We start from the raw sequence: 14,463 nt of genomic DNA on the forward strand, positions 1-14,463 counted from the left end.
GAAAGCATGCAGAGATTAGCATTGTTTTAATCTTTCAATGAAAAGATGGCACCCAGGCTTACAGTAATTGTTTGTGCATATTTTCTCCTCCTCCCACCTCCTCTGTCCCTCTTCAACACTCCCCCACTCCTTTCTGCAACTCGCTCAGCTCGTCTTCTAAGACTGTAATCACTGGGCTCACACGTCACTGTCACTCTTCTGTACCCATGGAAATGTGTATGCCTGTGTTTTTTCCAAGCTATTTCTGTCCCAGAATGTACTATACTGTTTCCAGCAACGCTGTGTTTATTTTCATCAATTGTTTGAGTGTTGGCGTTTTACGTTGATCCACTTCTTTATGCGTTTTTCTGCCTGTGGGCATATTTGATATACGGGTCTGTCTGCGTCAATCTTTGTCCAGTCTCGACAAGAAACTTAAAGGATTTCATCTCTGAACCAAGAAATGCTTCAAGTTGAGACAAGCCGTAATCTGTGAACGCCATCTGATTTCATCACAAAAACAGCAAAAAGTATGACAGGTGCCCCACGCTCACAGAGATCATACAATGTGTGCATTAGATCTCTTTTTCGAGTAACAAAATTAAGCCCAATCTAAGTTGAAAGCAGTGTTGTATTGATTTGATATTCACTCTGAGTGTTTGAAAATGTAAAATAAGCACAGCTGCTAATTCCAGCCTTACTTTTACAACCGCTGGGTCCGTTCACCTCTTAGCCACTAAGGACTGCAGTCTGAGCCAAGCCTTTTCGCAGTTTGTTTCATTAAAAGTATAATGGAGGATGCTGTTTTTCAGGGCGGATCATCTAAATGAGTGGTCCTCCTTATTGTCAATCATTCTGGTAATATGTTTACATAAGGCCGTCCTATGTGCTTGTCCCCATTTTCACTTACTGGTGGTGAGTCTGACATAGTGGAAAAAATGCCAAATCATTTTTTAAAAGTAAGCTTGTATAAGCGATGCAGACAGCAACTTTTAAACAGAGTGTGCACGAGGAGAATTGGGCTTGTGCACGCTCTCACAATCGCTTGATAGGCGTTCCCTCTAGGGAAAGGTTAGAGGGTTGTGCATGTGCATTTTTTTTTTTTTTTTTGTGGAGAGCGCAGGGCTTTTCAAAAATGTGCAAAAAAATCCATAACTATACCATTAAGGAAGGTCAAACCCAAGCTAATGTTTCACTGTGATCAAATATTTATTCATGAGTTAGTAACCCTCATTTTGTTGGTGGAAACAAAACAAAAGATTTAAGATGTTTTTAAGGAATTTAGACTGTAATTAACATCTGCCGGTTAAGGTCTAAAATTCAGCACCATTCTACATGGGGTAATTATATGAAGAACTAGGGCTGCAACAAAGGATTTTTTTGCAAATTGATTAATCTGTGGATAATCTTTTCGATTAACTGATTAATAATCAGATAGCAAAAGGTTCCTGAAGAAAACTTTTTGTCAAATTAAACCAGGTGAACCTGAAAGTTTTCCACTTGATGAGTTCTGGATAGAGGAGATTGACAGATGATATTTCCTTTTTATCTTAAAGATATAAGGAATGATATTTTATTTCCTGGTGGATCATCTAAATAAGTGGTCCTCCTAATTGTCAATCATTCTGGTGATGTGTTTACGTAAGGCCGTCCTACGTGCTCGTCCATTTAGCTTTCTTTTTCTGCCCATGCGTACTTACAGGTGTATATCTGTGGTGAGCTACGGTTTCAGACAGTCATTGAAGCTCACCTTTCTCACCGCGGTTCTTTGAAAATGATCGAGGGTCATAAGAGGAAAAGCGTCTACTTTACATTAATTTATGCCATTTGCTGTCACAGCAGTCACAAAGATGGTGCAGGGCCCACGCAGTGAAGTAGGAATTATGTGACCAACGGAGCACAAAGCAGTGATCATCTGTCAGAACAGTCAGTTAACCGAGATTGCTATAAAGTCCTCTATATAGTCCCCGCTCTATTTAGTGATTTAGGGGTTAGGGCGGACGTTCGGACACAATTGTCGTATGAGCTATGAGAACAGCAACTTTTAAACGGAGCGTGCACAAGGAGAAATAGGCTTGTGCACGCTCTTGCACATTTTTAAAATGGAGAGGGTGTTTTTTTATCTTGAAAATCCTCCACAGTATCTTTAAATGCAAAATTTTTATATATATTTTTTTTTTTTACAATCCTGGTATAATTACTGCTCTAAGTGGGTTGCTCTATCAGCTAAATTCATGTTTGACAGTCTCCATACTACAGTTAGCGATAAATCATTTACTAAATTAGTTGATGTTAATATAGATAATCGATTAATCATAATCTGATTAACGTTTCAGCCTTCTAAAGAACAGAGTTATTACAGCATAGTTGGAAATCTAGATCTGATTTGTAAAAACATAAAATAGAAGGGTTCATATCTTCTTTTTGCTTTAGAGACACTTTTTAGTGGTATCTTGGTTTAGTGATTTGATTTTAATTTGCCGGAGGGTGTTACTCCACTTTTAGACTTTACAGTAGCAACACGTTGAGAGAAATTTCAGCATACAAACTAAATATGCAGTCCTTTTCCCTCTCATGCATCACATATTATTTCAGTATTTATTTCTACAGTAAATACTATAGATTTTGTTGTTATAGTGTGAGGTTCTGCTCATGGTGACAGCAGTCAGATTAAGAACGAAGCCGTTTCTGGTTTTTTATCTGGTTTCATTTGTTTCTTTGCAGATCACCAGAAGCTGGAGCGAGAGGCTCGGATCTGTCGCCTTCTGAAACATCCCAACATCGGTGAGGAATTCTCTCCGTTCCCTCTAATCACCAACACAGCCAAATATGCAATAATCTAGAACCACTGCTAAGTGGACCTTTTTTGTTGCCTTGGTTTTACACTACCTGCTTCCTTTTTTTAAATAATATCTCATTGATGCAGAGGATGTATTCATGTGATTAACTCCACTAACAGCCATATTTATGTTAAATTGTATGCATTTTGAGGAAATCTAATACCATAACACATCCCGCTGTTGCTTAAAGGTAGATTCAGTTGCAGAACCTCCTACTATATGGTTAGTATTTGATGTTAGACTCTATTATTATGACTCCCTGTGGTTTCGTTCCCTCACACACACTCCCTGCTGTTTTTTTACTCTCCTTTAATCTCTCACTTGAAATGCTGCACTGATACTTTGTTATTCAAAGGTAGTTTGTTAAACACTGAATCATCTTTATGTGGAATTTATCGCACGGCATATACAATTAAAATGACTCCACTAAACGTTTATCTCTCAATCTATTCCTCTTTCTCTTCCAGTTCGTCTTCATGACAGTATATCAGAGGAGGGCTTCCACTACCTCCTTTTTGACTTGTAAGTCCTCCTTTCTCTTTCCTCCTTTTTTCCACACACACTCATCTGCCTCTTCCTCCTCTTCCTCGGTCCCTGCACCCTCTGTGCATATACCATTGCATAACCCTCTCCTATATTTACCCCATCTCTGTCTCCGCTGCCACCCACACCCTCCGCATCCATCTCAACAATTCCCTCTAGTTTCCATAGCAACAGTGTGGGAGGGGGGGTAGCGGCAGGGAGTTTTAGGGGGAAAGAGGGTGAGCAAAGAGGAAACAAAAATTGGTGATGAAATCCTTGTTTTAGATTTCTTCATTGTTCTTTCTTTTTGCAGGGAAATGATAAGAAAATCGTTGAATAAATGAACGTGTTTGTATTCTTATAGGGTGACCGGAGGTGAACTGTTTGAGGACATTGTTGCCAGAGAGTATTACAGCGAGGCAGACGCCAGGTAGGAGCGCTGCCTTTGAACGTCTCTGTGTGAGACGGGGTCTCTCCTCGTCAGCAAAATGTCTTGTCACTTTTGTTGTGGTCTCTTGTCTGTCGTTTTTTACACACCTGTTTATACCTTTATCTTCTTTTCCTCAACTTTCTACTCTGTTGTCTCTTCTCTCCTGGTTTTTAGCTTCATAAATCATTTCTGTGCGTTACTATCTGCTTATTATTCAATTTTTTTAAAGCCAGCTCTTCTCAGTTTCTTTCTTCTATTATGTTTTTCTTTTTTCAATTTTATATCCAGTTTCTTTAATATCAAACTTTTCTCCCCACAAAAGTATTTGTTCTCCCTGACCAGTGCATCACATTTTGTCACATCGCAAAAACTCAAACACAAAAAACTAGAGTGTATTTAATTGTGGATTTATGTGATAGGCCAACACAAAGTAGTGCCTAATATTAAGTGTAAGACAATAAATACTTGTTTGTTGTTGTTTTACAGATAAAAACAGTGTATTTGCATTCAGCTCCCTGAGTTTATCCTTGTAGAACATAAATTTGCTGCAATTACAGCTGAAAGTCCTTTAACCATTTATCTCTACCAGCTTTTTAACTTAGAAATAGATATTTTTTCTTGTTTTTTAAGGAAAAGTCGTATTAATAGAAAGGTTAACATGTATCCAGTCCCTCTAATAGATTCTTCTATGACCTCTCTGTTAAAGAGAATCATCCCATTAGCAGGACTCTGCCATAACCATGTTTCAATATGGTACTGGTGTTTGGAAAAGGTTAAGCTGAGGCACCTTTTCTGAGATCATTCAGTTATTTTCGTTTCCAACAAACATTTTCTTCTTACTATTCTTTCAAAAAAAAAAGGTGGACAGATGGTCCTGATAATGGTGATAAAGTTTAATATTAATAATCTCCTACAGACTTCTGATGCCTTTACATAATGCCATGCAGACAAATCCTTTTTACAAATAATATAAAGGTAATTGGTTGCACTGGAATTTATTTAGAGGCATCCAAGTAAAGGAGGCTGACAACTATTTTGAAAACCATGTCTTAATTCTTCTGTTTTTTAGTCATGCACTATGTTATGTTGGTCCCATAAAATCCATTTAAGTTTGTTGCATTAACACAGCAAATTAAAAAAAAAATGAGACAAAAGATTATTTGTTGCCAGCTAGCCTTTCTGTTTTCTTTTTTTGTGCCACTATTCTTTCCCTTTCCCTTTCTCTCTCTATTGCATAATTTATCCTCCTCCATCACTCTGACACAGCCATCATCTTTAAGACCAGTCTGAGGTTTGACCATTTCAAAATCACACCAGCTCTTCTTTTTTTTTTCTTAAACTATTAAAATTTCCACCCGTAGTTTACTGATGGATTTTGGATTTCCCTATAAAAGTAGTTCGTTTCCACTAATCAACACCAGGGCTTTATTTATATATTGGCTAAAAATAAATAAAACCACTGCATATTTGTCCAATTTTTATTTTGATGATTTTGAATCTATATTAAACCAGATTCTTCATCCTCTATTAAGTCTTTCTTTTAAAAACTTGAAGGTTCAGTTTGCTCAGCTAAAGCCTTCACATCCTCCTCCATCATTCTTCTCCTTCTCTTCACACAGTGGAAAATATGAAAACAATGTCAGTGAATATGAAGTGTGAACTTTGGTGACAGTTTGGCTTTCTCTCTTTCTCTTTTCATTTGGTTTTGTTCTTTTTTTTCACCCTTTTACCACCGACTGAGCAGTTTTATATCTAACGCCCACCGCCCCCTGCTGACTCACCACCACACACGGTTCACTTGAACCATCGGCGGAAGAGGAAACAGAGTAGCGCAGTGGTGGGGGTGGTGGACAGACAAGAGGCTGAGAGAAGAATGAGAGAGATACTTGAAACTGACAGTTGTGAGTGTGGGTGTCAGTCCATTCAGCAACAAAGTCAAACGGAGTTGCCTGTGTTTTTATCGTTAAAATCACTCCAGTATGTGGCCATAAATGGTCCTTTTTTTTTCTTCAACTCCAGTCTCCACTTTAAACCTAAAACATAAATTTCTGATTCTGTTCGACTTTGACTCGGCATAAAAATGTTTTGTTTTAATTGCTAAGGCATCTAAATTACTGGCACTCTTTAAAAAACAGTGTTATTTGAAGTCTTGCAGGTCTCGGTTGCACAAATAGACTAATTCACACAAATCTGGCCAAACTAACACATAGCATCAACGTCTAATGCAGGCGTGCTCAAACTTTTTTAAACCAAGATCTACTTTTGAAGTTGATGGCAATGCCGAGATCTACCAAGCCAAACACAAGGGATGGGCAATGTTTGTTTTTTTATTCGCACAGGTGGAGAATAAACAGTAAGTCCAACAAACGAGGAAATGATCATTTGTGTCAAAAAATAGGTTGCAAAAACAGAACTTAACAATCTCATAAGAACACTCACTCATCAGACTCACCAAAACTACAGAAAAGAGCAGTCAAGATCTCCAGACAAAGGCTGTGCAGTCAAAAAATCTAAATAAACCAATTGATACACACCCACAGTAGAGATGAAAGGAAAAAAATAAATAAAATTTTGCTGTTCCCAACAAACTTTTTTTTTGTTTTCCACTTGTGTAAACAAAATGACAAAATCTGTCTAAGATCACTTCAAAGCAGGAAGAAGGAGAAGGGAAGTCCCCTATTTCAGAATGATAAACATCACTGGGCATTGGCATTGGCAGAGAAACTGGATGAGGGATTAAAATTCAACAGGAAAACGGATAAAAATAGGAAAATACTAAGTACAAACTATGTGGATGTGAAGATGTAACATACAGCAGAATCGGTTGTTGACTGTTTCAGAAACTCTTTAATTTCTGGCAAAAGCTCCAAAAATCTTTCTAAGATTTGCCATGGCTCAGCCACCTGACGTCAGTGTGCAGCAGCAGATCAGTGTGGTCTGCACCTGCCTCCTCGAGCAGTGCGCCCAACCATAGATGGAGCCCCATCAGTTGTGATAGATGTCATTATCTCATCATCTCTTCAGATTCCTCTTCGCGCTTTAGAGTCCCTGGTAACAACCTAGCAACCGTGGCAAACCATGCCCAGCAATCAGCATGCATAAAAAAAGGTTCCCTGCATACTTTTTATTTTCCATTTTATAATAATGAAAATACACATTTGCCTCTTGTGATGAATGATTTCATTAGTGTTTTTTAAGACTTTTTTTTGTCATAGCCATAAATAAGTCTACATTGTAAAACTTTTCGCGATCAACTGAAACTCAGCCCACGATCGACTGAAACTCCGCCCACGATCGAATGGTAGACAGCGATCGACTGGTTGGGCACCCCTGGTCTAATACTTTTCATATACTAGAAAGATTAACATGCTAAAAAAAGATTGATTGGGGGAAGATTTGAGAAAATTTTCTATTACTTTTTAATTCACATCAATCCGTAACAAGAAATAAAACAAAATACCTAATTTTCCCTTCTTCATTTTAACCCCTTAAGCTCAGACTACAGCTTTATGTTTTATGTGGGGTGGGGTCTCCATCATTGGTCTTTAATGCTTTCAGAAAAATCACTGTAATACTCAGTTCTTTAATAGGTTTAAAAAAGTAAGTTGTAATGTTCAGCTTGGTGACTTCTAAACATTTTAATGGTTTAATAAGATTTTTTCTACTGCATTTTAACCATTTTATATGCAAAGTTTAATCCAAGCTACTGCTATAACGTACTAAGACGAGAGAGGAAAGTTAATCGCTTCTTTTATCTGTTAGCCACCAAAAAGCATTAACAATTTAATCAGGGCAGATGCGACCTGCTTTGTTTCCAGACTGGGAACCTGATTAGCGCCTAGGATCGATTTAATGTAATTTCTGTAGCTTCAAGAGTAAAGAATAGTTTTATTATTCAGCAGTTTAGGATAGTTTTATTGGGTGAGCTGCTGGTGTGTTTCCAGCAGCACCAACAGATGCCTGAGAAGCTCATAAATCACCCACAGCCAAAAGGTCATGTTCAACAGTGTTCAGTAATTTGTTACCTTTATTGAAAACAAACCCATTTTATACTGGAGAAAATAATACAACACTATTGGGCCTAAAAGGTTAAATGTCAGGATTCATTTTTCTAAAGACCGTGGATAAGGGGTTGCCATTTCAAACACTTAATCTGATGTGCCTTCTGCTGTTGACTTAACATGGAAGATTTCATTTTTCAAAAACCTGTCTAGACTCATATGTGGGTTTTATAAATAGCTTAGGATTTACATACCACGTCACCACTTCGTTGTAGTGATGCCCACAGAATTTGCAACAGGGATGAACTGATAGGATTAATGATGCACCCCAAAACAAACAAAAACCTGTAACAACGCTTCTCCCGGTTGCTGCAGATGTTGTGTTGCTTGTGTTGCTTGACCCTTGTGAAGCCCATATGGACTTTTTTTTTATTTTTTATAACATATATATATATAAAAAAATTGTTTCACTAAACAAATGCTGGAGGCATTGTATACCAGTGTTAGTTGTTTTAGACCTTATTTATGTTGTTTATGATGCAAACAGAAACTGAAATCTTTTTTTTTTTTACCACAAACTTAGCCAATAAACTCACCCCTGTATGCCTTTTTCAGTCACTGAAGATACAGTAACAGGGGAGTGTTGGCCTAGTGGTTAGAGCAGTGCTCTGGTGCTCAGAGAAGGTTGCAATATCCGGTTCAATCCCCACAGCCTGCTCTCTGGGTCCCTGCGTGTAACCCTTAACCCCACACTGCTTCCCAAGGGGATGGGTTAAATGCAGAGAGTTAATTTCTCCAGTGTCAGATCAATAAAGTTAAAATTATAGAAATAATTATTATTATCAATTAAAACTATTAATAATACTGCATTTAACCACACTACTCCACTTGAACCTTCTGCACCATTTGCTGTTAGTACAGGCCGGGCTGTGCGCGGGCCTTTGCGCCCTGTTTGACACTGCAAATATAAATCAAGCTTTAGCTCCTTCAACGTTTGGAACAAGATTTTGTTTATAATCCCTCGTTTTTGTGTTCTGTTAAGTTAAATCTCACCTTCAGTTATCTTAATCTAACAGTATCAAAGTCCATGAGGCATTTAAAGCCTCAAGAAATTATTGTGAAAATAAAAATCTTTAATTGAGTGTAATACAAAAAGGAATATCCTGATCATTGTCCTCCTCCTGAGGCTTCTTCATGTCTGTTGCCTTCCTACCCCCATCTTTCACCAGTTATAGTAACTTGGATAATTCTTGAATAAATGCTTTTGTGCCTATATGCTTGATTTATCCTCCTAAGGACTTCGATTAGAGATAGAATCTGTTTAATAGCCTCCAAACTCTCATTAAAAATCAGCTGGATCCCAAACAAGATTTTCTCATCTGAGAGGCAATCAGAAGTCCTCTGACAGCGCCAACTCTACTACTAAGACTCACTCACAGCTGCGTGAGTTATAAGACCAACCAAGGCAAGGTTCTTTGCTGAGGGATTCCTAACCCACTTTTTGATATATCCAGTTTTAAGCGATCCAAACATTTCAAATCAATCTCTGAATTGAATGGTGATAGTTTTTCTTCTTAAACGGTCCTGGATCTTTTCCTCCTTCATCTGAATGTCACTCATTAAGGCCAGTACCAAACACACACACACACCCTCCCCAACATCCTGGCTCCCTTGGAGACTAGCAAGAAGTGGGACTTTAATTAGCCATGATAATTAGTCTCCTTCTAACTCAGACCCCATACCGTGCAGACACACCTTGTTGCCCGCAGTCCTTTTTAGGAATGCTTGATCAGATCAAGGCCATAATGAGTACATTTGTAAGTAAATTACACCCGACTACAAATCCTAACAAGGTGCAAAAAATGCTCAACAGATAATATAGAACACTCTCTTGTGTTGGCTTAACAAGTAGTTTTAGCTAAGATATACTGCAGTATTGTGGATAGGTTTGAGCAAAGGAAGCTGTGGAGCTCCTTGAATTGCTCCCCTGTTCGGTGCTCCACTTCATATATCTATAATTGAGCTGAAGGCATGGGGCAGTGTGATCTTTTCAAAACATTAGCCGCTTTTACAAAGCAATTCAATTTGTTCAAAGAGACACATTCTAAAGATGAAGGCAGGATTTCTGAAAAGGGGTTAAACTCACTCTTTTGAAAAGGATAGCCAATTTCAGGAAGCCCCAATAACTGATGCTCTGTGCAATCGACCAGCCATACCTTTGACAAATTTTAAACACATCACTCCACATTTTCCATTAAAGGTTCTGCACAAGGTCCCTCCGTGTTTCTACATTGCCGGCTTCATTTACATCACGTCATAGTGCAATTGATTTTTAACTACGGCTGTAACTAACGATCATTTTGCTAATCTATTAATCTGTAAAAATTTTTTTTAAATTAATCAATTAATAATCGGATACGAAAAGGTTCCTTAGAGGAGACTTTTTTACGGAAATAAAGCAGGTGAAACTTGCGCTTTTCTGGATAGAAGATATTGACTGATGGAAAAAAAAGTATTGACAGTTTTTTTTTTATCTTAAATTCAAAATATGTATATTTTTGTTACAATTTTGATATAATTACTGCTCTGAGTGGGTTGCTCTGTCAGCTAAATGCATGTTTTAGAGTCTCTATTCTCCAGTTTACAAGTAATCGATTACTAAATTACTTGACAACTATTTCAATAATTGATTAATCACAATTTAGCCAATTAATTGTTTCAGCCCTATTCTTACCACACTGTATGGATCCCTGAGGGATGCTTAAAGAACGCCTTTCTCTGAAATCATACAACAAAACTGTTTTGTGAGTAAGGAAAAGAATTTAGGGAATAACATATTTTAAGTTATTGTTATTTAAAAGAGATGAAGCACAACAGCAAAATATGAAAAGTATGAAATATAGCAGCAATATATCTTATCAGCAGACGTGCTAATCCTGAAAGTTAGTGGTTAATAGTTTTAAAACAATATCACATTCTAAAGAGTTGATGTCTTGCACGGTCCTGGTGACTAAGTTTTTTGTTGTCTAGGTCAGGGTAGAAATGACCTTGTCCATCATAAACTGCTAATGATCAACAGTTGGAGTAATGTTGTTTTACCTTTAAGTTTGGTCAAAGAAAATCCCATTTCATAAAAAAAAAAGACAGAATTTTATGACACTGCTAGTTTTGATGATAACTTTTAAGATCATTGATAACTAGCCATATTCTGTGAAGCAAAGGGCACATTTCACCTGAATGTTAACCCTCATGCTACAAAACTTTGACATATTTTGTCTTATTAACTGCATTATGGTTCCTTTTTTTTTTATAAAAATGCTCTTTTATTTTACCTTTAGTTTCCAGGACAAGATGCCTAAAGATCCTAGTTTAACGCACTGCTATTACTTCTCTGTTTCTAAGTTGTTGTTGTTTTTTTGCCACAATTGCATTTGTGTTTGAAGACTTTTAAGGACTTTTAGAAAGGGATGTGCTTTCAGTCTATATTTTTGGTTTTGAATTTATTTTTCAGACATCCCCATTTTACCATCCATTAGAGCATTGCATAAAGGATGGCCTTTTTCCCTGCTTTCCCTACCATATCTTGATTGACAAGCACGTTCTATAAAAGGACATAATGTTTTTGGATAGAATGACATTAGAAGGTTGAACAAACCGGTAAACAAAAGAGAGGCATGGAAGTGCTCTTCAATTTCAAAATGCCACACTCAGTTGGATGCCGTCAAACTGCATCCCACTCCCATTACATTGTTTTGGGCAGTGTGGTTTTAAATCACTGTTTGTTTGAAACCAGACGCATATAGAAAGGCCAGGAAATTTGAACACTCCATGCAATGGTACAGGGAGGGAATAAAGCTGTCAATATTGGAAGTTGTTTGTTCAATTTAATCTATTTTGCAAAATAATTATCAGCACCAATCGATCACTCAACCTCCAATCTCTTGAACCTTGAGGGATTGTTTATTACATATTGACTGATGACAAATGAATGGCAGTAAATTAAGCCTTTTGAAGTCTAGAGGGATTAAAATATTGATTTAGTTGAAAGTCAGATCAAGTAATCCCAGATAAACATGACATCCTCAAGGTAGCAGTTGCCACTGACCAATTGTATTAACTGACTACATTTAATCAAATTTATAACCACTTCCTCTTTAGACCAATTCTTTGCAGATTAGATAATTGTGAAAAGGCACCTGTTAATGTCAGAGAATGAAGCAATGGATCCCTTGGTATGATCTAGCTTATTTCAAAATCATGGATATTTCAACATTGCTTGGTAAATCTTAATACAAGTGTGTTGCTAAATACGATTTTAAACCAAAAAGCTCTTTAACTGAATTATAATTGTTCAGTAATTAGAATAGGTATTAACTATAAAAGCTATTTTTATTTAGATTATGTTTTACTTCTTTTAGTCACATTATTACCACAAATTTCAATATATTCTCTTGGGATATTTTGTGTCAGATCAATTTGGAGTGGGATATAATTATGATTATATAGAAAAAAATAAATAAATTCTGTTTTTTACATACAGGAATCAGAAAACATGAGCCATTCATTTGTATTCAGTCCCGCTAATTTGAATAAAATCCCTTGCAGCCAAATGGCCTTAAAATTCACACTGTGATACACTAATCACCATATGAACCATTCCTAATAAAACCACAAAGTTGAAACTGAAATACTTTATTTCCAAACGGTTATGCCCATCCAGAGCCGTACCTCCTAGGGTGCCTAAATGTGCTATATTCTCTCAGTGTTAAGGAGGTTTCAGGCATGTGTTGGGTCCAGATGATGTGTTTAAGGAGAATCCTCTCATGTGTGTTTTTGTGTGTGGTTCAGATAAAGGGTGCATATGCATCTATCTCTCTGATTCTCTCTCAGTCCTCCTACTCACTAGACATAGAGTGGGTGTGGATCCTGCAGGCTGCCCGTTTCCCTTAGCCTGCTATTAGTCATGTTCTGTACATTGCACTCTCTTATCACAATGAATCTGCTGCATTTACAGATATTTTCAGTACATGTACACACAGATTGTGAGGGGGTTTCACGTTTTCCTCCACAGCGTACGCACTCTGTGATGTTTTCTTTTTAGCGATGAAAAAAGGCTGCCTGTCTATGATTCAATGTCAGCCCCTATACAATATCATCCATTTCTTTTTAGTATCTTCTACTTTTCTTTGCAAAAAGATGATTATCTGTTCTTCCCCAAGCTGTCATCTTTGTTCTCTACCCTTCTTTTGCCAGTTCTGTTGTGAAATTTGTCTGGCAGGTTGCTCGTCTGTGGCTGCTCCTTTCTCATCATGTTTAAAATAAGCAAAACAAATTATTTTTGTCTCCTCCACCTACACCTGCTTGCCTACCCTTCCCATTCCTCTCTCTCTCTGCATCGCATCCTTTTTCTCTTCCTCGCCTGTTACATGATTTCCTCTTACATCCATTGTCACTCATATAATCTGATCTGCCCTTCTTCTCCTCTTAACGTGGTCGTATTTGCCTTTTTATCTGCTGTCCACAGTCTTCTCCATTCCTCTCCTGTCCCTCACTGTGCATCCCTGTGGCTCATCTGTCCTCCTCCCCTACTCTCCCCCCTCTCTGTTTTGTCTTCACAGTCACTGTATCCATCAGATTCTAGAAAGTGTCCATCACATTCACCAACATGACATAGTGCACAGGGACCTGAAGGTTAGTATGTGTAGAGGAGCATCTGCATCCCTCCACTTTTGATCCCTCCCAACCTCTGCTTGCTTCCTTTCCTCCTTACTTCCTTCCTCACTCCCTCCTCCACCTCGTCTAATTGTGGTGATCCTATACGTCTCTGGTCTGATGTCTGCCTGTCTTACTCGCCTCTATGTCTTGTTGTGATTAATGTTTTCTTTTTGCTTACTTGGTTTTATGAATTACTTTGTTTTTCTTATTGGAAGAACCTGACCTGCCTCAAACATCCTTCCAGTTCTATTTACCCATCCAGTTTCTCTCCTAACAACCATCCTAGAAGTGACCTCAAAGCCAAAGCTCCTGCTGCACTGACTGGAAGCAAATATCTTAAAAGAACAAATGCCACTCTCACACATAGACACCTGCAGATGGCATCACCCCTGATAACAATCCAGTGCTTATACAACTCAGTCAAAACATTTGTAGTTTATATGCTACACAATCTATATTACAAATGTATGAAAATGTTATAACTGTACACATTATATTAGTGTGTATATATATATATATATATATATATATATATATATATATATATATATATAAACAAAATGCAATTAATGTTTGCTAATTATTTAAATATAATTTATTCTAGGTGCTTTTGTGTCTGTAATATGATTTTTTTTTTTTTCGCACATTAAAAAGTTTTTGCAGATGTCATCCAGAATACCTTATTGTGTTAATATGTGTGCGCAGGCTCTTGGATTCCATAAAAAAATCTGATATGCTACCATAGAATGACATTTGTAACACACACTATGCCAGCAGGGAGGCGATAACTTAAACATGAATTTGATAGATTGTTTAGAAAGGGATGATCAGGACTAATGGTACGATCCACTTCTTCCAGGAAGTCCGATTTTCGGTCCAGGTAGACCGCGTCCTTGGACTAGATCCTTCGAAGTCCGTGAAAATAAGGAGACCGGAAGAGTTTTGGCTGTGAATTTAAACAGGTCTAGCCTTTAGC

The 14,463-nt window shown here is 37.5% G+C and overlaps 1 protein-coding gene across 50 annotated transcripts in view; it reads left to right on the plus strand.

Annotated features, from left to right (window-relative positions):
• camk2b1 (calcium/calmodulin-dependent protein kinase (CaM kinase) II beta 1) overlaps positions 1-14,463 on the plus strand; it is a 92,035-nt gene that overhangs the window by 19,598 nt on the left and 57,974 nt on the right. For 39 of the 50 annotated variants that reach the window (XM_038292858.1, XM_038292849.1, XM_038292889.1 and 36 more), the window contains exons 3-5: positions 2,704-2,763; positions 3,287-3,341; positions 3,706-3,771. In XM_038292858.1, the coding sequence (XP_038148786.1) occupies positions 2,704-2,763; positions 3,287-3,341; positions 3,706-3,771 (181 nt within the window). Of the gene's footprint in view, positions 1-2,703; positions 2,764-3,286; positions 3,342-3,705; positions 3,772-13,390; positions 13,464-14,463 lie in introns of all 50 variants that reach the window. The other 11 variants (XM_038292929.1, XM_038293256.1, XM_038293264.1 and 8 more) reach the window with 1 other exon arrangement.

The sequence above is a fragment of the Cyprinodon tularosa genome, unplaced genomic scaffold, assembly GCF_016077235.1.
Source record: "Cyprinodon tularosa strain WSP-4 unplaced genomic scaffold, ASM1607723v1 ctg109, whole genome shotgun sequence".
In the NCBI taxonomy this organism is placed as follows: Eukaryota; Metazoa; Chordata; class Actinopteri; order Cyprinodontiformes; family Cyprinodontidae; genus Cyprinodon; species Cyprinodon tularosa.